Source organism: Colobus angolensis, unplaced genomic scaffold (assembly GCF_000951035.1).
Source record: "Colobus angolensis palliatus isolate OR3802 unplaced genomic scaffold, Cang.pa_1.0 Scaffold163, whole genome shotgun sequence".
NCBI lineage: Eukaryota > Metazoa > Chordata > Mammalia > Primates > Cercopithecidae > Colobus > Colobus angolensis.
In genome coordinates this window covers 6,303,787-6,327,567 of record NW_012114744.1, presented here as the reverse complement: position 1 = coordinate 6,327,567, position 23,781 = coordinate 6,303,787, and the positions used below count along the sequence as shown (strand labels likewise).

The following is a 23,781-nucleotide window of genomic DNA, read 5'->3' as shown; positions in this document are numbered from 1 at the left end:
TTACTTCTGACCCTCTCAGTATGACAGTCTTGGCAGCGCCGATTATGTAATTGGGAGGTTAAAAGAAAGCCATCTGCTGGTAAAAAGAAACGTATTCCTTTCAGTCTCTTACCCCTGACCCTTTTAGGACATACAACTTCTGGCATGGCAAAGTATCAACAAATAATATTGGAAGTTAGAGAAAAGTTTCAGTAAGTACTTTATCTTAGCTGTATGAAAAGTAGGAGACTTCTTAAATTTTAATTAAAGCAAGGTTTACATTTTCAGTGTAAAAAAAGCATTATAGTTATTTTCAAATAATTTATTTGCCTTAAATGGTGATAGTGTTTGGAGAAAAGTTGTCTGTCTCATAAACATATTCTTCCTATGCATCCTGATTCTTCATAGCTGCAGTTTTTGTCTAATCATCTAATCTTAGCAGGATTTCTCAAAGTTGGTTCCAAGGAATTCGTAAGTGTCGAAAGTAAAATCTAAATCAAACCGATGAGGCAAAGGACTGGTTCTGTGGTCAAGAAAAGGCTGGGAAATGCTGAGGTGTTAAACAGGTTTCTTTGCTCTTGCGTTCCTCACACCATATGACATTGTGGATGATCACTGTGAGGAGAACAGGGATATATAGTCTACAAGTTTCCTCAAACGAATTTGACATAGAAATCTTGTATTGTGAAGTACTCACAGGTTAGAATGCAGTGGAACACAATGAGTTTTATCAAGTAGATTGCTTTTTAATTACGCCAAGTGACATAAACTTTACAGTGTATATGTGGAACGGATGGTGGAAGTCAATCTGAGAAGGATCTATGAGCCAAACACGGCCGAGACACTGATTTCCTTAAATGGTCAGTCATTTCTAGATGAGGTATGAGGTAGATTAAAAGAAGTTATTGGGCCATCTTGTTACTAAATCGCAAAATATTTTGAAAAATAAAGGTATCCTAGGCAGCCTTAAAAGTGAGGTAAAGAAGGTGTTTCTCGGCCGGGCGCGGTGGCTCAAGCCTGTAATCCCAGCACTTCGGGAGGCCGAGGCGGGCAGATCACGAGGTCAGGAGATCGAGACCATCCTGGCTAACACGGTGAAACCCCGTCTCTACTAAAAAAATACAAAAAACTAGCCGGGCGAGGTGGCGGGCGCCTGTAGTCCCAGCTACTCGGGAGGCTGAGGCAGGAGAATGGCGTAAACCCGGGAGGCGGAGCTTGCAGTGAGCTGAGATCCGGCCACTGCACTCCAGCCTGGGCGACAGAGCGAGACTCCGTCTCAAAAACAAACAAACAAACAAACAAAAAAAGAAGGTGTTTCCCTTTGGTAATTCCTTATTCCTCAAATACTTGCCCCCACACTCCCTGTAACATGCATTCTGGAAATTCTGCTTACGGTTGTTTCTTTCATTTAAGGCTTAGTAAAATGCCTCAGGTGGAGGTAGCATATTAAACTTTATCATCTTTTAGAAGTTTAAGACATTTATTGGAATCTTTTTACTTGCTAAGAAAAAATAACTGTGCTAGAAATGAGACAAGTTAGTACCAAACAACAATAAAAAGAGAGGAAAGAAGTCAGTGGCAGACAGTGCAATATTCCTAGGTCCAGAACTTGGTTAATCCTGGAGATGGCAGGGCTAAGTAGAAAAAGGCTGGGATTTGGGTCAGTGGAAGAGGCTAAGCAATGAGAGATCTGCAAGAGGATTCCATGTTGGAAGGGGTGAGAACTGAAAGAGAATATAGGAAGGCATCCGCGACCAAATTCTTGGGTGGAATTAGAAGCTGCGTAATTTTGTTTTTAATAGTAGATAGCCTAAGAGATTACTCTCAGGTTCTAGCAAGTAGTTATTTCTTGCTTTTTCATTATTCTACTTAAAAAAAAATCTTTCATTTGGACATTGCTGAATGTACTAGGCAGTGGTTCTCAAAATGTGGTCTCCCAAACGGCAATATCAGCATCACCTGGGATTTTATTAGCAAATGTTCAGGTTCTAACCCAAAACTACAGAATCTGATGCTTTGGGAGTAGGGCTCAACAATCTGTTTTTTTTTTTTCTTTTTCAGATGATTCTAAACTTTGTAAACCACCCTAGCAGGGTATGATAAATGGCAGATTACATATGGGTAGTACCTTTCTAGTCAATGTGAAAATTTTAATGTGAAAATTAAAAATATTACACCATACATTGGCTCATTGATTCTAAACTTCTCACTGCATTTAGAATTATCTATAGGAATATCTTAAAATATTAATAGTTCAAATAATACTAGAATTGTTTTGCCTTGGACTTTAATCACTAGGTTTGTGAGCATGAGAAAGTTATCTGTAAAACGGAAATAGTATACTTCCTTTGCAAGTTGATTGTGAATGTTACAAAAACAGATATAAAACACTTGGGACATTCTAGAAACTAGTGAGAGGTTTTGTTGTTGCAATTTGTATTATTAAATTATAACTATAATTACTACTATGATTATTATGTGATAATTACTCACAGGTTAGCCTGTGAGTATGCAGATGATTAGGTGATGTGATCCATATTTTAAAAGAGCTGCTTCAAAATATCAACCTTCCACTCGTCATTGCATTAATCTAGCTTTATTTTGGCTAATACATTCTACTCAGTAAATATTTATAGAATAACTAAGGAATCAATAAATCTATTAAAATACAATTACCAAGGGTGGGAGTGGAGGAGAGGTGTCACGGTTTAGGCCTATATCCACCAGCATGTCAGTATGTGCTAGAAATGAGACAAACTGAGTACCCAACAACAACAAAAAGAGAGGAAAGAAGTCAGTGGCAGACAGTGCAATATTCCTAGGTCCAGAACTTGGTTAATCCTGGAGATGGCAGGGCTAAGCAGAAAAAGGGCTGAGATTTAGTTAAGACTTTATCAATGATTGATAGAAATGGGGTAAACGATGTATTCACTGTAAACAGCAGGAGTGGGTAGCAAAAGCATGAAGGGTATTGCAAATGGAAGAACCTAGAAGAAGGAAAGCATTTCTGATAGTGATGATGGGAATGTTCTTAAATTAATACTGTGTCTATTTCATGCTTTTGCTTGGTCTTGGCATGGCAATTGAATTAAACAACAAAAATATGGTCAAAAAAAACATTTTGTAACAATACTTTTATTAGTTGGACTGATGTTTTTACTGAATTGAATGTTTACTTGACTGAATTAGCTGGTTATTTTTGCATAACTTTAATATTTGGCACATAGCCCAGTCCCAGATAAATTTAAACTGTCTTAGCCTAATGGGCATTTGTTCTGCTTTTTTTCCCCCCTAATCTCTTGGGAAGGAAAATAGGAAACATCCCTTGGTAACTTATTTAGTTCATATTCACTGTTCTTTCTTAGAAGATTATGTTCAGTTTATTGGTCACAGTCTACATACTAGACATATTATACTTGGTTATTATATTTGACTTTATTAATCCAATTTTTCTAATAGTAAAACTCTGTAAAATTCATTGCATTATGGCAGAAACTAAAAATATAGCAAATATTTTAAAGATTCCTAAAAGCATTCACAAAATATACTTTTCAATTAGTGTACTTTTAGAATGTCACATTACTTACTTTTGATTTCTAAATGTATTTTAGTATTTAATGTTTAATAGACCAAAAGGCTTCTAAAATACTCTAAGGTTTTCTTTATTATTTCTTTGTTGCAGATGACAAACTCTGAAGAAATACAGGTGTTTGGGAAATTGGTTTATCAGAAATTTAGATTTGTGCTTCCTATAGTTTTCATATAGTTGGCTCTTACACTAAAGAAGAAATGTCTAGAATGGAGATAGATGGGTGGTTGAAAGTTAAACTTTTAGTAGGATCCTGTTACTTTAGACAATGCGCAATTGTACCCAGTGGAGGGACTGGACTGTATGGGCAGTGTCACGACTGTGGTGACCTTACAATTGCTTCATTTGGGAATACTGGAGAATTCCCATCTATAAAATGAGGATAATAATGGTAACTAACTGCTAGAGTTTTCATGAAGGTTGTATGTGTTGACTCAAGTTTAGCCTAAAGTTGCCTCCTTACGTATTTTAAATTTAGCCTAAAGGTTTCTCTATGCATAGTGAACTGTACCTTAAATGGAGGAGTAAACAGACTGCAACCCACTCTTGTGTCAACCACTGAGTTTTGGCCAATCAAAGGGGGCCAACTGTTCCAATGGTGTTCAAATAAGGCAAACGCTGAGCTATAAGCTTTACAACTGTTTCTGTACCTCACTTTTGTTTTCTGTATGTCACTTTCCTTTTACTGCCTGTAAATCTTCTTCTACCGTGTGGCTGTGCTGGAGTTTCTGTGCTTACTCTGGCTTGAAAGGCTGCCCAATTCATGAATAGTTCTTTGCCCAGTTAAAGTTTTCAATTTAATTTGGCTAAGGTTTGTCTTTTAACATATGAATTCTTTTGTGGAAAACATTAGGCTAATGTCTGGCACATATAAACCACAAGTAAACATTAAATATTTATAATATGATGTGGTTATATAAATTTACATATACTTGTATATAATCTTAATCTTATTATTTATTATTTTCCCCATTTTATAGTTGAGTGTACACTATGCTTATTCTTGAGGGATTAATTACTTGGCATGAAGTTCAAACAAACGGGAAGCTGCTAGGACGAGAATAAAACTCAGCCCCAGATGATCAGATTACTTCCTGTGTCAACTATGTAAAATATCTGAGACACGTTTTGGTGCCCTTTAATAACCCTCATCTACTGGAACCAGCTTGACCCTTGATAGATACAGACTCAGTGAATCAGATCTAGAAATCTGATTTTAATAAAATTTGCCAAGAATCTGTTTCTGATTTTGCTACTGTCATTAGTGCTGTTCATAAAATATTTCTTATTTTCTGCTTCTGGTCCCATAGTAGAATTGTATTTTCCTGCCCACTTCGAAATTAGACACTGCTGTGTGATTTGCTTTGGTTAATGCAATAGACAAGAAAGTGACTCAAACTACTTCCAGGAGGGGCATTAGGAAGCAGTGTGTGATTCATCGTGCCCTTTACTCCTCCTGGAGACTGCAGAAGTACACTGTCAAGATGGACTCTCTATTCTCTGGACAAGTAATGGACTTGTAGCATGATTCAGAAATATTGCTTATTGTTTTAAGCCACTGAGATGTTAGGCTTCTTTTTAGTGTAGAATAACCTACTCGGTCCTGATTGATGCACATACTGACCAATCCAGAGCACTGAATAACCGTTAAGAACTATTAAAGCTCATTATAAAAAGTGGGAAGTGCTAAACTATGGTTGCATAGAGCTGAATACGCACCTTCTGTGCCCTTCGTTTGTCTGCTCGTTGATTCTGGTGGTAGATACGACTGAAGTTGGATACAATCACCGGAACGGGTAGAGCAATGACCAAGACCCCACTCAGCGAACAGATAGAACCAAAAATCTTCCCTGCTATGGTTTTTGGCACCATGTCACCATACCTGGGTTAAAGGAAAAAAAAAAAACGTATATTGTTTTAAGTCACAGAAAGACATTTCTACCTGAAACTAAGAATTTTTTGCTTTAAGTCAAATGATTTTTTAGACATGTCTATTTCTACTTTGTGACTACAATATACATGGCTTCAGATGTTAATGTCAGAAATTATAAATATCTGAATACAAAAATTACCTTTCAACCTTGTAGAAAATGATTCTAATTAAGGAATCTTTTTGATTGGAAAACAGGTTAAGTCAGATGATGTAACGATAGCTGTTCAATTTTTCCTTTATACGCTGTGACATAGTTCTTTACATTTATTTAATACTCAATAATTCTATGCTGAAATTTATAGTCTGGATAACACAATTTTCCACTTAGTTTTTTTTCAACATTCAATTGGTTATGAAATTTAAGTAGAAAAAGTAGCACATCACATTCCTTTCACCAGATGTCATCATTTAAAAAATAAACTTTTCAAGGCCCCCATTAACCCTCACTTGTGAAATCTAATGGCTGTTTCTCCATAAAAATCTAACTCAATCTCTCATTTGTAGCTTATTAGTTGACTATTCTCTCCTTGAAAGACTCCTTTCATTCTTGGCTTTAGTATTAGCAAATATTCTTATTCTCCCATCTACCTCATTGGCTATCACTTCTCCATCTTTTTTTCTGCCTCTTTTCCCCTTATCTGATTTCTAAACCTTAGAGTACTTTAGGTCTCAGTCTTCAGTCCTCTTATCTTCTCCATATAAACCCACTTCGTATGTGACTTTGTCCGATCTCATACCTTAAAACTATCTCCATGCAGCTGACACTCTGACTTATATTGACAGCCATGATGTCTCTCCTGAAAACCAGATTCATATCTTGAGTGGTCTGGTCTGATTATTTCTACCCCTGGATGCCTAAGAACCCATTAAAATTTAAATCAGACAAAATGGAACTCTTATTTACCTAGCTTCCTCTACCTCTCTCAAATCTTTTCCTCCCACAAGTCTGCCACCTATAATTAAACAGAACCACCACCATGCAGTTGTTCATACTAAAACTGGAAGAGCCATCGCCTTAATTGCCAGTATCAACATTTCATCTCTTAGCTGGTCTTCTTGTCTGTGGGCAAACCAAATTGTATCCCATTCAAGCCTCTCTATGACAATAAACCAAACCATGGTCATTTCTTGCCAGAGCCATAGATATAGCTTCTTACCTGACTCTCCTTTCTACATTTACCACTTTACAATTCATACCAACATAGCAGCCAGAATTTTGGTTTTAAAAATGGAGATTAGACTACTGCCATGTTGTTTAAACCCTGAAATGGACTTGAAACTGAAATAAATCCAAACTCCTTAGTTTTGCCTCCAAGGGCCTACCTCATTTAGTTCCTGCCTATATTTTACACCACCTTTCACCAAGCTCACTGGCATCTGGCCACACTGGCCATCTGGCCTTCTGTTTCGTGTGCAGCCCCCAGATGGTGATTATTCAGGGTGCCATTTAAATGTCTCCATCCAAGTGATTTTCTGGCCACCTAACTCACAATAGTCTTATTGTCTTCCCTAATCATTCTCTATAATATTTCCTCATTTGATTATCTTCAGAGTACTTATTAACAAGTAACATTTTCTTATTTATTGATCTATTTTTTCACTCCTCATCCACCCTACTGACATTAGAATGTAAACTTGCTAAAGCAGGAGCTGTTCCACTTTGTGTCTCATGAGCATAAGGCCAGCTCCTACTTGAATGAATACATTTTCTCTTCTTTACTGATGGAGACTGTCTAAGAGTGCACTCCTGGGGCAGGAGACAAGGAGGAGTTCTTTCCATCTTATTGTTGCAGAAGTTACCCAGCTGTGTCTGAGCTCCAACTATTCCATGCTCATTCTGGGGCTTTGGAGAGCTCAATGCTCAGAGAGTGTAATCCTGAGAGACAGGGCTCAAAGGAACTCACATACTAGAATCCATACTCAAGGGAGTTTAGGAGGACTTGTGGTTATATTGTATCTTGAGAGGTAGCCTAGGCAATAGTCACTCTAACACTGTTTTGTGGGAAAACATATGTGTGTCAATATGGAGATGGAGAGGAATCGGCTGAAGAAAAACTTGAGAGAGACAGAAGGTGATACTATCTAGTGCCACATTTAGTGACCCTATTCTGAGCTCTGGTCCCTTGCGTTGAAGACTCAGATACTGATTCCTGCTGGTGTTTGTGGGTGATCAGTAGTTGAGCTAATTTAACATAGCTAAAGTTCCCACAAGGCTTTGGCACCAGAATGACAGTATTAATTTATAGTACAAAAATAATAACCTAAGAACCAGAATGCTGTGTTCATGTAAAACATGATCTCCTTCTATCTGGGAAGCTAAATTATAATCTAAAGGTTATGTTAGTGAAGAAACAGTGAAAACTAAAGGAATTTAGAAGATGATTTTTAAAAGTCTTGGGGAAATTCTTGCTATAGAGATATGTCAGTGGGATTGGAAGGTCAACTCCTTTTTATACAATGCTGTGTACATATGAGACAAATTATGTGTCTGTCACAGTTCCCATTGAATGTCCAGCCATATTTGATACACAATGTTTTTCCCCTTCGCATTGATTATGCAGTAGGCCCCAGAGAAGGCACACACACAGACACACACACACACACACACGGCTTTTAAAAAAGAGATTTGATTTTTAATAAAAACTCAATTATTTATTATGGCTAAAGAAGACAGGTACTGAGTCCATGTAATTGAAGTAAGCCTTTTAAAATATCAATATATAAAATAGCTAAGTGAATCCATCATATACTTTCTCCTGCCCTTGAAAGATTTTTAAAAGTCATTATTTATTATTTAATTTTTGTATTCTTGGTTCACTATGTCATAGGATAGGCAAGCTCAGAATAGTTGTAATTATTAGAGAAAATTACGAAAAGTAGGGAGATACACCAGTTTGTTGAAAGGCAGCAAATTCATTGTCTAGAAGGATCCATAAGGGAAAAGAGGTTTCAGATACATAAGAGAAGCTTCGTGTCATAAAGCTTTGGTAATCAACATAAAATAAAATACTTATTTTTTAGCTCTACCATCTTTGTTTTATAATCCAACATTCCTTCACAACTGAGAAAGCACAGTTGAGTATTTGCAAGGACTAAGCAGGACTGCAATGATTATGGTGAGAAGAGGAAGGGGGCACAAAGTGTTCACCAATGGGTACATCTTCTCTCACGTTTACACTGTTGGGTAGAGACACAGAGTTTCCTCACATTATAGCCAGTTAGGATGGTCTCCAAGGCTCTGCTGTTGTAAGATAAAGCAGAGGAGATGGTAAGAGAGTATAAGGAAGTAGAACAGGCAGGGGTGCTAAGACAGTCCAGGCTGTCCTGCAAATTCTCATGTAAGGACAGCCTGAGCCCTTGGCTGGTTCCCATGGAACACCAGCTGCCTGTTTCCTCATACTCTTGGTACAATTTACATTACTCCTTCTATCCTTCTCCCTGCTCCCTTTTACCAGTTTAAAGTTGACTGCTGTTGATATTTGTAATATTTTAAGCATATCTCACTATTTGAATATGTCGGAGAAGAGCAAAAAATATAGTATGATTCATGTCTGTTTTTACATTACTCATTTTGTCTCTCTTCTCATTTAGGAGTGACCTGGAGAAATGAAAATGGGTAATGTTTATCTGCAAGCTTGTATTTGAGCATAGAATCTGCTAGGGATGGGATATATCTCATTGGCAAAACCAGCTGCTTTTCTTTGTTTAATAAAATATCTTCTAACTAGTATTCAAACTCATAGCAAGAAGCAAGAACGCATTATACACCTCAGGAATTACATCTCTCTGAAATTCCGTGGAGGAAAGGCTTAGAATAGAAAGCTTATATTGCGAAGTGACACTTACCGTGGTGAAATGATCATTGAAAGCTTAAGTGTTTCTAAAATACTGCCACCTTTTAATGATTATTTATATCCTAGGCAACTTGGTTTCCTGTTGGTACTTTATTACTTATATTCAATATAAAAAAATACATCTCATTTTTCCTGACTCCTTATTTGTAAATTTATGCTAAGCCCAGTAGGATTATTTATTTCATTCTTTCTGTTTTTCTGAATTTTATATTATGTATTCAGTCTTTGAAAATTCATTTCCCAAAAAAAGTTACACCGAAACATGACATATATGTAGGGTTTATATTCATATATTTTTTTTCTGTATTTAATAAGATTGATTAAAAGACTATGAGGAGCCCCTAAAGTCTAATAAGATAAAGAATGAATTCACAAAAAAGTAAGAAGGAGGCTGGGTGCGATGGCTCACAGCTATAATCCCAGCACTTTGGGAGGCAGAGACTGGTGGATCATCTGAGGTCAGGAGTTCAAGACCAGCCTGACCAACATGGAGAACCCCCGTCTCTACTACAAATACAGAGTTAGCCAGGCGTGGTGGCACATATCTGTAATCCTAGCTATTTGTGAGGCTGAGGCAGGAGAATTGCTTCAACCCAGGAGGCAGAGGGTGCAGTGAGCCAAGATTGCACCATTGCACACCAGCCTGGGTAACAAGAGCGAGACTCCATCTCAAAATTTTTAAAAAAACAAAACAGTTAGAAGGAAACAAGAGAATATACCATGAGAGAATAACTATCAAATATTTTAGATAATACAGCAACTTGAACTTTGTTAATTAAAAGGAAACTTTTCTCCATACTACTCTTTCTTTTCTTCTTCTTCTTCTTCTTTTTTTTTTTTTTTTTTTTTTTTTTTTTTTTTTTTTTTTTTTTTTTTTTTTTTTTGAGATGGAGTCTCACTCTGTTGCCACTGCAACCTCTGCCTCCTGGGTTCAAGCAATTCTCGTGCCTCAGCCTCCCGAGTAGCTGGGATTATAGGCACACGCCACCACACCCAGCTAATTCTTGTATTTTTAGTAGAGACAGGGTTTCACCGTGTTAGTCAGGATGGTTTCGATCTCCTGACTTTGTGATCTGTGATCCAAAGATCGGCCTCCCAAAGTGCTGGGGTTACAAGTGTGAGCCACCGTGCCTGGCCCTCCATACTCTTTCTACTCTTCCCCCGCTTCTAAGTTTTCCTTCTGTCTCCTATATTTACTATGTCAGTAGAGCCACCAGTTTCCTTCTGCTCCTTTTTCACCCTGGACATCTGCCAGACCTCATGTTTACCACTCCCTTTCCTCCTTATATCAGTTAAAAAGGTACAATATGGAAGTGCCCTTTGCATAAAAATGTTAATTCTAAATTTGCATACTTCCCCAAAATACTGGCTAAAATTTTATATTTTGCCAAATATTGAAGATTATTTTGGATGGAAGACCAATTCCTCAGAAGAGATTTAATTTTTGGCTATTAAATATTTCAGTCTCAAATATTATCGAAAAGTTTCATGCAAAGTTCTTGAATTCTGGCATGCACTCTACTTAATGCTAAATCTGGTGAAAACTGATTAATTCAGGCAGACAATGCATCCATTCATCCATCTATCCATCTTCCTATTTATCAAGTAATATTGATAGACTGAAAATGTACATAATTTTAAAACATAATTCATTATAAACCAAATTTCATTGATATCTTACCACATTTTCCCCTGTTTAGTATTTCTTCAGAAGTTGCATGACCAAAGTGTGGCTGTCTTTATATCTCAAATGGAGAACTATTTTCCCTGAATTTTCTTACACCATCTTCAAACAGTACTGTTAGCTTCCTAGTCCTATTCACATAGTTTGTATTTTTTTCTCTTTTTATTTGATGGGTATAATTGTATGTTCATTTGATAGAGTACAAATGTTATATAAGGCAAATCTCCACAGCCAATGCACGACTTTCCACCCCTGAAATTATGTCCCACACATACTAAAAGAGAAAACAAAAGTCATGTAATTGATAAATAATCATGAAGATAGAAGATATCCTTGTACAATAGGAAGAAAATGCTGATTTTAAAATAAACCTTGATGCTGACTGTAACTCAATCTCTCACATTCTCTTTTTCATTTTTTACAAGGAAAAATTGTAAATTACTAGGTATAAGGAATAGAACGAATGAACAGATCCTGTGCAGGTGCCCAGAAGTTCAGGAGCATTCTGTACATTGTGTAGGGCAGTTGCTGGTTCAAAAAACGCTGCATTTCAACTACTACAATAATTAACATAAACTCATATGGGACATGAATCAGTATTTGGAGTGTAAGTATTGGAAAAGCAAGTATCCTTTAAAAAGTTAGATGAAACTAAGTCATGTATATAATGTCCCGGTGAAAGCCGTTAGTTGATTATGTGTGTACATCTATGTGCATTTAAATTATTGATGTATCCCTTGAATTTTTCTCTTTGACCAGAGTGTTAGTCTGAGAGGTCTAAGAAACAATTTATTCCGACCTGGAAGCTGGATCACTTTGTAACTAGTAATTCTACCCCTTAGGGTGAGTATCTATGTTATTCATGGATTTTCTGCCATCAGCTTGATATTCTAGAAGGATCACAGTTTGATGGATGATTTTTATAGTAGCTGTAATGTTTGCAAATAGCAAATGACCTTTTTTTTGAGTGTTGTTACATAACACCTGCTTGTGGTATTGAACTTGTTTGCCAGAGGGACTCTGGTATTACTTCACAATAGGCAGATTTCTCTTTGACATTTTAAAATCGATATTTGCCTAAAAAGTTGCCTTGATTTTGTCTCCACCTCTCTTGCCTGGAGGATCAATTCCTATACGATCTCACCTCTGCAGGAAAGCCCAAGAACATTTTTTTTTTTTTTTTTGGATCACCTAACGTAATATAGTTGTTTAAAGTACTCCGTGTTATTTCTTGTTTCAGCCAAATTATGAGCTACTGTTCTTTTAACAGTGTATTTAAAACAATCTCTTTCCACTATTCAGAGCGTTAATAATCTTAATTAGCGCCCACTAAATGAAAGCGGAAACTAGAGGATTCCACACCCTAATTAGAGATTTTTACCTTGGAGTCTATGCACTTTAAAGGAATGCGTGGATAAATTCAAGGGAGTCAGGGAACTCCATGATACTATATGTTTTCATATGAGTTTTCATGAAAAGTGTTTTCACAGCTATTATTAAATTATCCAAAGTGTTACAGCCCAAATAATGTTTAAAACTCTTAATTTGAATACTTAAGATACTTATGGGAATATCAATGTTAAATATTGTCAACATAAAGAGTCTGAACTCACAATGCACGAAGGAATTGCTGAAAAATATCAGCATTATTTTATAATTGCAGAAATACCGAATACCCACTAGGGGGCATAAAAACCTAAATGAAAGTTGGGAAACAAACCAGGTCTTTGCTGGTTTTCACAAGCTGAGAGCGAGAAAAGTATTTCCAGTAAATTGCCTGTACCGATTCCTTATCTTTGCCTGCACACATGCAATATTTAGGATATATTTTGGGCATCTTATTCCTCTGGAAATAGTTGACCCGTACCCCACAAATTTCATACATTATCTATTTTCAAGTTATTTCCAAAGAGATGCAAAAATAATTCTGACAGCATTTTGTGTTTCTTTTACAAAGATAAGTAATTTTCTGTAATGCTAGATATCGCTAAGGCACAATTTTAAATAAGAAACCCTTAACTAGGACCCTTAGTGTGAAAATTACGTGAAATTAAAGGATTAAGTTTTGTGTATAGAAAAGAAAAAATCAAGGAAAGAATTAAGATGATTTTAGCACATCTACTCAACATTCTCAACATTTATACATTAAACCCTTAACGTGAGATTTCAGCAGGGCTTACTGACTGCGTTCTTTAGCTGTGCTTTTTTTAAAAAAACAAATTCTTTCCTGTTTCCTATTTTTTTCCTCTTGCTTTTAGCCTATTATATGATTATGGGAAGGCTTTAAAGGTTATAAATGGAACATGTGATTTTGACCTAACATCCTAATGAAGTGTTTTTTACCTAAATGAATGCCACGAGTAAAAGACTATATAGTCTCCTTTACAGAATATTTTATTTTCAAAGTATGCTTTTCAGAGCCATGTTTTTAACACTTTATTCTTCATTTTCTAAAATTATGATTTTTAAAGAAGTTATGAAAATAGATGTACAACTGATTACTGAGAGGTACACATTAAAAACAAACAAAAAACCCACTAGGGACTGGCTTTCCCAGCTGTGGAGGCACCGGAAATATTTTCCTCTGCTTTGAGTTCCTACTCTTTGTTGCCTGGAGCTATCCTTTCACTCTCACATATCTGTGAGTCTGGTCATGTCATTCTCCTGCATAAAAGTCTTCAGTGTCTCTCCATCACCTGCAGGAAAAAGCCAAGCTCCTTAGCATGATAACCACAGCTCTTTATGACTTGGCCACCTCATCCTCCACTGCTCACCCACATACACCCCACATTCTCACTGGAACAAATAACTTTCTATTACTGGAATGTACTATGTCTTTCCATTTCTGTATGTCTTGTAATACTGTTCTTTCCAGAATTTTCCTCTTGGCACTCCTACTGCATAAATCCTTTGGGTAATTTCCAATTTACATTGATGAAGCTCAAATGTCAATTCTTATTTAAAAACTTCCTGACAATTTTATCTCTATCCAATAAGATTATCCACTCTCCCTTTGCTATGCCTTCAATGCTACTTGCAACTGAGAGAGCAGAATTAGATTTTTACAGGCTGATCTTCTCTTGCTAGATCATGAATTCGCTGAGGTCAAGGATCATGTCATTGTTTTAAACCCAGGTCTAGCACAGACCTTATCCAGTGCTGAGCAAATAATTGGAAGTCAATAAATATTTATTGCTTAAATAAATCCTTCAGGGAAAGGTCTGATGGTAAACAATATATATGGCAGGGAGTGAGGGGAGATACAGGTCTCCTCCTCTTTTTTTCTGAACCAGATTTGTTATTTGTCCCCAGGTCCAGCACCATGTCACCACCTCAATTTTTCCAAATTTCTCTCCAATACTTAGACAAAATGCCCAGCATAACCTGGTTCTACACTGTTTATGCTTCCTGCTTTTTATACTCAGAGAAATCCATTTTTAACCTAGATGATTTAAAATGAAAATAGAAGTGGTGAGACCTGCAACTTTTCCAGTTTTCTACCTGTTTGCCATGGTCACATACTTAACAAACATGAATCTATAAATCTGGCAAGAATTTGTTGATTTTAATTTTAATTTTTTAAAGAGATGAGGTCTCACTATGTTGCCCAGACTGGAGTGTAGTGGTTGTTGACAGGTTTTCCATCCCAAGAGGTTTCATCTTCAACACTCTCAGGGCTGCTTTCACTCCAGGGACTTTCTTCAGTTACCTGCGGCTGTTGCTTCCATCTCTTCCTGGCCTTTGAAAGGTAACTCTGTTGGATGAAACTCCCCATGGTGCATGGTTCCAGTCACTGCTGCTGCCCTGCAGGCTGTCACCCAAGGAGCCAAATTCCTTGCTCAGAGACAAATCACCACTTTGACAGGGCTGTTGATAAGCCTGTTTTCTTATAACCAGCCACCACTCTCACTTGCTGACACCCCTGAAACTGTGCATTGCTTACAACCTATTCAAAGACTCCTAAGTGCCTGTGCCAGGGGAAGATGGAGAAGCTGGTCCCCAGGTGTATGCCTGTAGTTCCAGTCTTGAGAATGTCAGTTAGGCAGCCTTAAAGCAAGAAGTGCAGCTATTTAATTTGATTTTTTTCCCCATCTGAGTTTACACAGCCTAAAATCCATTAGCTATTAGAGGTCTCATGGCATTTTTAAGTTGTATTTACCTATTTTATTTTTGACTGTGCTTTTAAAATTATTATGGATTATCCAGTAATGACCTAATACATACCTTATTTCTAATTCTGCCCAAGATGGCCTGATAATTTTGCCACCTGTTATCTACTCCTTAAGTGTTACAGAAAAGAATGCACAAAATTCTAAATACCTGGGAGATAAGACTTGACCTCTTTATTGGGGCAGAGAATTAGGCTCCTTTTTGGCAGCAGCAGTGTCCAACTGAGATGATGGTACTGTGAGTACAAGTTGTGTCCCTCCTGGTGGGTCTGGCCATACCCATATTATTCCTGTTCCCCAATACTTGTCATGATCTAATGGCTGTTCTATGAAAGTCCTGGTGTTCTCACTCAACTGACCACTCCAGGTAGGGCCTGGGCTCCTCCTGTCCTGTGTTGGAAGCACAGGACTAGTTTGGAGTTTACCACCATAGGGCCATTTCTTACACCTTGTGTATTAGTCTGTTTTCACGCTGCTAATAAAGACATACCTGAGACTGGACAATTTATAAAGGAAGGAGGTTTAATTGACTCACAGTTCCACCTGGCTAGAGAGGTCTCACAATCATGGAGGAAGACGAAGCAAGAGCAAAGGGACATCTTACATGGCAGCTGGCAAAGGGAAAGTGAGGGCCAAGTGAAAGGGGAAACCCCTTATAAAATCGTCAGTTGTCTAGAGACTTATTCACTACCATGAGAACAGTATGGAGGAAACGGACCCTATGATTCAGTTATCTCCTACTGGGTCCCTCCCACAACATGTGGGAATTGTGGGAGCTACAATTCAAGATGAGATTTGGGTGGGGACATAGCCAAACCATATCATCTTGTTTCTTCTTTATGTGTGCACTTCTCTGCTTAGTCAGTAACCAGGGACTTCTTCCCTGCTAAGATTCCAAAGTTCTTTAAGTATAAATAATTTAATATGATGATGCTTCATGTAAATAGTCACAGCTGTTTAAATATAAAAGGAGATGAGATAAGAGAAAATGTGATTTAACCTCCCAAAGACAGCCAGGCACTTCCACTAAAATTCTAGTGCTCAATTTAACCTAGAAAGTTTCTATATCCTTAAACAAACTTTGTTTTTGATGAGAATCCGGGAACTTAGGCTTACGTTAGATATGTTTTAGAAGAAAGATTCTATTCCAACCAATGTGAGACAAATTTATTTCCTAAAATTAAATGAGTATAATTTATGGATTTGTGTTTGGATTATTTTGCCTCTTCTAAGGAGATTAAAGCACCAATTGAATGGTCATTCTTCTTATTAACTATACAAACTAAGGCATATCCAGAAAAAATATATACATGAAAAGGATCTTAAAAAATCCATAACTCTACCTCTATAGTTCTACTTCGTCAGAATTCTGTATGAATATGCTCTGTGGTTATATTCTTTATCTAGTTAAGAAAAATCAACAACACAAAACAAAAAGATGACCCAAAAAGTACACCTGCTTAAACATAAACCAACTGAAAAGAACTTTCCATAAAAATTATTTCCGTCAGGTTTCATTTTAAGGAGAAAGAGGAAACAAATTTTGTGAAAATATGTTGATACTAGAAAACTTTTTAAAAAATGCAGCATATATCCCACATTCTAAGTACATTAAATGTATACTTTCTTATATCTCTTTGTATGCTCCTCTCTTCACTTAATTTTCTGGAAATGAGGTTGGATTGTGAACAGAGTACCTTACTTTTAAAATAGTATTGCTCATATTCAGGGTCTAAGCAGACAAATAAAAATCACATCAAGTGTTTACAACAGAATGGACTAAGTGAAGAAAATTCTCATCACATAAGATAACCCAGGAATTAGCAACAGCAGGAAGCCGCCATCAGCAAGAGGCTGCAGGGCAAAGGGAGGAGGAAGTTTTTCAGTTTTAGGGCAGAGTGTCATGGAGGCTGGAACTTTCTTTCAAAGACTGCATTGAAACAGTCTTTCAATGCAGAAAATACTAGATCCACAAAGTACTGTGAGCAACTGCCTTAGAAGATGCAAAGAAAGAGGAGAAATACACTGACTCCTTCCCCAGCCCCTCTCCAATCTCCTGCCAGTGCTTTCCACTGGCACAACTGGTAGGGAACCAGATGACCAGCCAGCTTGGAAGATGCAGCCTGCTGGCATCTGGATCGCTAGTAAGAGGCATAACCAAACAGGAACCCAGGGCTTTTTCACCTAAAGCTATGCTCTGCTCACCTTACCACAGCTCACTACAAAGATCCACCCTGGTTCCAAAACATTATGGACCAGATGCAGAGCTGTTATACGGTTGTTTGTCTCCAGCCCCGCCCCCTCCCAAAAGCAGAAAATTGCATTTTATCCAGATTGGAAACACAGTAGTGAGACTGATGGGAAGCAGTTTCCTGTGTCATGTCACTCTGTGTTTTGAATGGTCATGAGCATCAGACTTACTATGTTAAAAACTAAGGGTAAGATGGACCTTCTTCTAGGATAGGCTTGGAGCTTTTTAGTTTCTGTCAAAGCTGTGCATTTCCATCCACTGAAAATGGAGAACAAACTAAAGAACCAAAGTATCTCTTTTGACAGAGTGAGAAAAAAAGTGTTAAACGAGGGAACATTATAAAGATGTAAATTAGATCTGATTATTGTAAAATGTTCTACTTGTATGAAATGGGCACAATGTGTAATGAAAGCTGGTCCCTGGGGCTTCCAAGCCTCATGGTGACTAAGTGTTGGCAAGAAGCTCTTAATTAGAATAAACCATTTCAGAGTTAAATCCTTCAACAGATCTCTGAAAATGCCATCAGTAATAAATTAAAGCCATATTTTAAGGGCAGGTGAATAAATGTAAAACCAAGTTGCCTTTAAAAATGAATACAATTCCAAGTTCAATTGCTCATGAGTCTTTTTTGTTGCAGGAGTTTTTGTTTTGCTTGTTGTTTTATTTTGGTGGTTTTTTTTTTATCATGCTAATGAAAGTCTATAGCTAAACATGTCACAGCCTGGCTGTTAGTTATAAATTTAAATAAAGAAAAATATTCTTGTGTTTAAAGGAGATTATAAGATTACAGATGAGAGTTTTGGCAATAAAATGGAAATGTACAATGTGTGCTTTAAATTAAACACAAGAAAGAACATAGTGATTCCATTACAGTTGTCATTACGTGAATAGCTAGACTACTCTTATAGAATTTGTTTGACAACTTGATGTTTCTACCACTAATAAAGGGTTATGATAATAATTTATTTGTAGTTGTAAAAGCCTCTTAGGGTTTTCACGACTTCACTAACCTCTGAGAGCAGTTGCTACATGATCAATGGTGGTTGATTTTCATTATGAGAAAACAAAGCTAAAACTTGAAACAGCAGAAGCGCGTTCCCTGAAACATTTGGTAGTGGTTTTATAAATACAAATACAATTTTCTGGTTAGATAAGAACACTTAAATTCGTGAAATTCCACATATAAAAGTGAAAAATAAGTTAAAGCAAATGGTAAAAGCTAAAAGCAAATAATCCTCTCAAATATATTTTTCTTTCTTCTTTCTCCCTCCCTTCTTTCCTCCCTCAAAACTGTATCTAGTTTCTATAGTGAGTTGGAAACTTTGGTGCTGATCACAAATTGAACACTTGGTTCTAAATTGAACCACCCCAAAAGGATCTTCCAGTGAAGGAAAGAAGTTAGAGTAATAAACAAATAACTGAACTCTCATTATCTCAGCTTTCTAAATATTTTGATGTATTTTGTTCTACTTTCCAGACAACCAAAGCTATTGTTTACATTCCCTGCTTTATGGGATCTAACTCCTCCTGAAAACAATTGTTAATTATCTCATTTACGTCTCTGCTATTCACCCTAAAGAGGAATGCCCCAATGGCTTACTCTCTTCAAGCCTAAGTGAATCTCTTTCTCCTCTCGATTGTTTCTAAATTATTTTTTTAAGTGTTGTAAATAATGTGAATCGAGTGCCTGAGCTGTTCCTAATATGCCCATTTAGAGCACTCTTTTTATAAAAGGCAAGCAAGCTGGCAAACATTTTAGGCTTTGCAGAATGGCACTGCCTCTGTCACAACTACTCGACTTTACTTTTGTAATGCAAAAACAAGCCTAGATAATCCATAAATGAACAAGAGTCACTGTAATCCAATCAAACTTTATGGAGGGACACTAAAATTTGATTTTTATACTAATTTTGCATGTCAAGAAATATGATATTTCCTAACCATTTAAATATGCAAACACTCTTCTATGCCCGTAAGCAGTACAAAAACAGGAGATGGGCCACATTTGACCTGTGGGCCATATGTAGTTGGCCAAACTCTGACTTTGAAGGAACAATCATTGTGTAATTAACTCATTTTGGAAAGGTTAAGTGTTGTGCTGTTTCTTCTAGAAGAGTTTGAAACCACTCAACAAAACATTGATATTGTAAAATGTATTTCTTCAAACATTTCATGCTTCTCGACTTTAGGAAATACATCTTTGGGGGAAGTGAAAAGAGGCACCTCTGACTCAGCGCATCTGTCTCTTTCCTATCACTGCCCCCTCCACCATTACTGGATGCCTTCCATTAACAGGTGGACAGAAGATGAAAGGGAGAAAAACCATGTTTGCTAAAACACATAGTTACAATTTTCCTATTTCATTATTCATTATTGTTATTAATCTTTTACTGTGCCCAACTGATAAATTAAACTTTATCATAGATATATATGTACAGAAAGAAACAGAATATATTGAGTTCAGTACTATCCTTGGATTGAGGCATCCACTGGAGATCTTGGAGCATATCTCCCTCAGAGAGTGGGGAACTGCTGTATTCCTGAGAATTGTAGCACATTAAGACTTTGAATTCATACAGGCATCTCTCTGGGATTAAATATGTATGTCAAATTATTTCTTGAAGACAGGTTTTCATTGGGAGAGACTGAAGAGCAGTCACATTTAGAGAAGGGAAAAGGGCCTAGAAATGAAGACTGTGGCACTGAAATCCAAACTTAGGCTATTGAAAAGTTTTAGCCAGGGCTGGTTATGCCTAGAAAAAGCTTTTCTTTTTCTTCTTCGTGAACGGATTTTTTAAAAGGGGTATTTGTTTGTCTAGCAAGAGTGAAAGGAGCCAGCCATTATGCCTTAGAGACCCTGTATTGATCTTAGCAGACAAACCACTAAATAGGACTTGACTGCTACACAATGGAGGATTAATTCTCCTTTCCGCACAAGCCTACAGTGGGCATGTCAATATGCATTTATGAAAACTCCCTCTGTGTGGAGAAGAGAGCAAATAACCTAATAAACAGATTAATGTAGGAAACTCATAAGTGGCCAATTTTTTCCTTAAATTAAACTCTACGAAATAAAATCAGAAAAAGCAATTTTTATATAGCTTTCTAATTTTATTCATTTTTTGGATTTACTGCTTATACATAGTATATTGCTAATTATTTTATAGTTTAGAAGGAATAAAATGTGGAAAAAAAGCTTTTCCTTTACCTTAGTGAGGCTTTCTTATTGAAACATGCCAAAAGATTATGGAAGATTTGACACAAGAGTGAAGCTAGGTAATTATGAACTCTTGCTAGCCTAGAAATATGATAATCTTAAGTGGAATTTGGCTTAGCCTTACTGAGTGGAATAGTAAAAATGTTCTCTTAGCTAATTATTTTGTCTGAGTGAAACTGAACAAAAGTTTCACATTAAAAAAAGAAGTAATTGTCTTTTTAACTTGATTGTTTAGGTACTGATACAAGTTAAACTCCCTTGTTTGTAATTAATGAAACAAGTCAAACAAGTCTACAGGTGGTTCTCAGGAAAGAGTAGAGAACTCACATGGGAAGATGTATGTTGCCTTTAATATCAAGCTAGAAAATATTTTGAGTCCTATAAAGTGTTGTCACTCTATACCTACTAAAACATAATGCCATTAATTAAAAAGGATGTAGAACTGTGGTGATGTGTTAACTTTAAGATCTTTATCTTTCTCCTGATATGTGTGATGTACTGTTCAGTAGTGGGATGGCTAGATTGAATAACTTCTCAATATTTTTGCTCAAAAACCAACATAATTTTGCAATAACAGTAATTCTAGGGTCCTAACATAATGACTTTGAAAAGAAATGTAATGCTTTTGTTTTAGCTGTGTTTATGCCTTTACATATGGTACACCCACCCTTTACATGTAATATCTTCTGAGAGCAGGAGAATCTCATTATCATGGAGTAATGGATGCAGATAAGAAGAACACCCAGAAGTTGTTATTAACATGAAGTAAATAGGTTAGTGTAGCAATATTTCCTATTCTTTGGTAGATTGAATATTTAAAGCCTAAGTAGTATTAGAAGGGCAGTACTCCCCTTGATCAATGACTTACCTTACGTGGTTACACAACTATAATATATTTTTTCTAGAATTAATCTTAACATTTCTAAGAAGAAAAACAAAAATCTTGGGGATGACAGACACAGTCTTACTGTAAAAACCATGCCAAATCCTTGCCATGTGCAAGCAGAAAGATGTGAGTCATCCCAAGTAACTGCCTTTACCAGCCAAGAGTCTCTTTAATCAATTTTGATTAGCAAAGGCTGTACTCTTTCTCTAATGCTCCAGAAGGTGAATGCCAAGGGAAGTCAGAGAAATGAGTGAGAGGTATACTTAGGGTATTCGGTCTACACTATCTTTAGAATGTAAGTGCTTGATTCTCAATCATTGATTTCTGATATCCCACTATGTTTAATATTTCAACAAGTTATTCTGTGATTTAAATTTTACTTAATTAACTTGAAGAGTGTGTGTGTAATATATATACCTGATACAACTAAATTTCAGTTTAGCTAAAGATAACAGGATCATTTGAATGGCGGTTTTATGTGGAGGCACTTATATATATAAAGTGTTCTGTTATCTAATTAGGAATGGGTGCATGTTATAAAATGAAAACAAGAAAAGAAGGATGTCTTGACTCCCAAAGGATAGGAATAGCTACTGTAAAGAGATTTTCTAATTTTATGTTCTTTTCCATTATGCCATTGTCACCCCAGGGGAAGGTAAATGACAAAAATATTAAATGTGAGAAAAGAATATGACACAGAAAGAGCAGATATCTGAATATTGCTGATTTTTTATTATTCTAAATTAATACACAATGCTGAAAAAAGTGCAAAGATTTGTTGTTTCTGTGGAGAGATATTTGCAAACACAATATTGGATCATTCTGTAATACTCATTCATACAAAGTAATCTACGAATTACAGCTGAATGCTTTTTATATGTTAGTTTCATTGTGTTCTATACAACCAACTTATTTTTACTTGCACAATCAGATAGAAGCAGTAATTTTTTTTGGCAAAACTGGTCATCTAGAGAAAGGTTTATCTCACCAACTTTAGCTGGTAAATTAAAATTTCCAATGATTGAACATCTTAGTGGCATTCTCAGTGGAAGCATATAAAGTGACTTTTTGTTAGAAAGAAAATAAGCGAGCTCCTTAAGGGAGACTGAGGCATTGTAAAACTGAATTATATAGCAAATGTTTGATTTTCTTATATTAATTGTATATCGATTACATTAGAGATTAAATAATAATTGATGTGATCAACTGAGCACTGTAAAAGATATGGTATCCTCCAGTGAGGAAAATATTTCTTTACTCATTAGTCCTTCTTGAATAAATTATTGCAAAGAGAAAAATGTTTATCATAAAGTCAATATTATTACTGAGCTTATTTGTATCTGCTGTATCTGAATTTGCTTCTGATATTCTAGAAAAATTAAGCCAAACCAAAACAAGACTAGTATGTCAAAACAATCCAGAATTTCCAAAGTCCATACCCTCACATTTAAGACTAACTCACATAGCTAATATCACAGTCAATCCCCTCAATGACAATGAGATCTACAAGCCCCAGTTGTTATTTCAGTTTGCTTCAGGAAAAATCTGATACAACTAAATTTCAGATTAGCAAAAGATAACAGGATCATTTGAATGGCAGTTTTATGTGGAGGCACTTGTCACTATTCATGTCCACCTCTGATGTCATATTTGCCCAGATTTATGCCCTGCTTGAATTTTGCTAAGAAAAGGAGCCTACTGCTACTGATTGCCAAACACTAGAGTAGCTCCTTCTTACTGTTTCACAGTTGATGACGTTTTATTTGAAGAAACATGACTGTGAGTTTTTCTCATTTGGCAAGACATGAAATCAGAAGCTAGATTATTGAGTATAATGTCACACGGCTAGCAGGAGACAGAGCAAGTTCAGCTCTGTCTCCTGCTAGCCATGTGACATTGTCTCAGCTCTGTCTCCTGCTAGCCATGTGACATTGTACTCAATAATCTAACTGCTTTAAGATGGCTTCCTATGTGTAAAATGTGGAGATATGAATATTCACTTCCTACTTCCTAGTTCGTGATGGAGATTATTACACCAAAGTGTCCTATTCAGATCCAGGCGGACTCTGCTCTTGGAGGCTCAGTTGGTGCATGCAGGTTCATAGACTTCCTAGGAGCTTCTCTTATAAAGGGCTGAACTTTAGTCCTCCTTGGCTAAACAATAAATAACATTTATTGGACACTATTCTAAGAACCTTACATGGAAAAATACATTTATA

The 23,781-nt window shown here is 36.4% G+C and overlaps 1 protein-coding gene across 1 annotated transcript in view; it reads right to left on the bottom strand.

Annotated features, from left to right (window-relative positions):
• Window positions 1-23,781, bottom strand: part of KCND2 (potassium channel, voltage gated Shal related subfamily D, member 2) — a 484,810-nt gene that overhangs the window by 11,643 nt on the left and 449,386 nt on the right. The window contains exon 2 of the mRNA XM_011937384.1: window positions 5,288-5,450. Coding sequence (XP_011792774.1) covers window positions 5,288-5,450 — 163 coding nt within the window. The remainder of the gene's footprint in view (window positions 1-5,287; window positions 5,451-23,781) is intronic.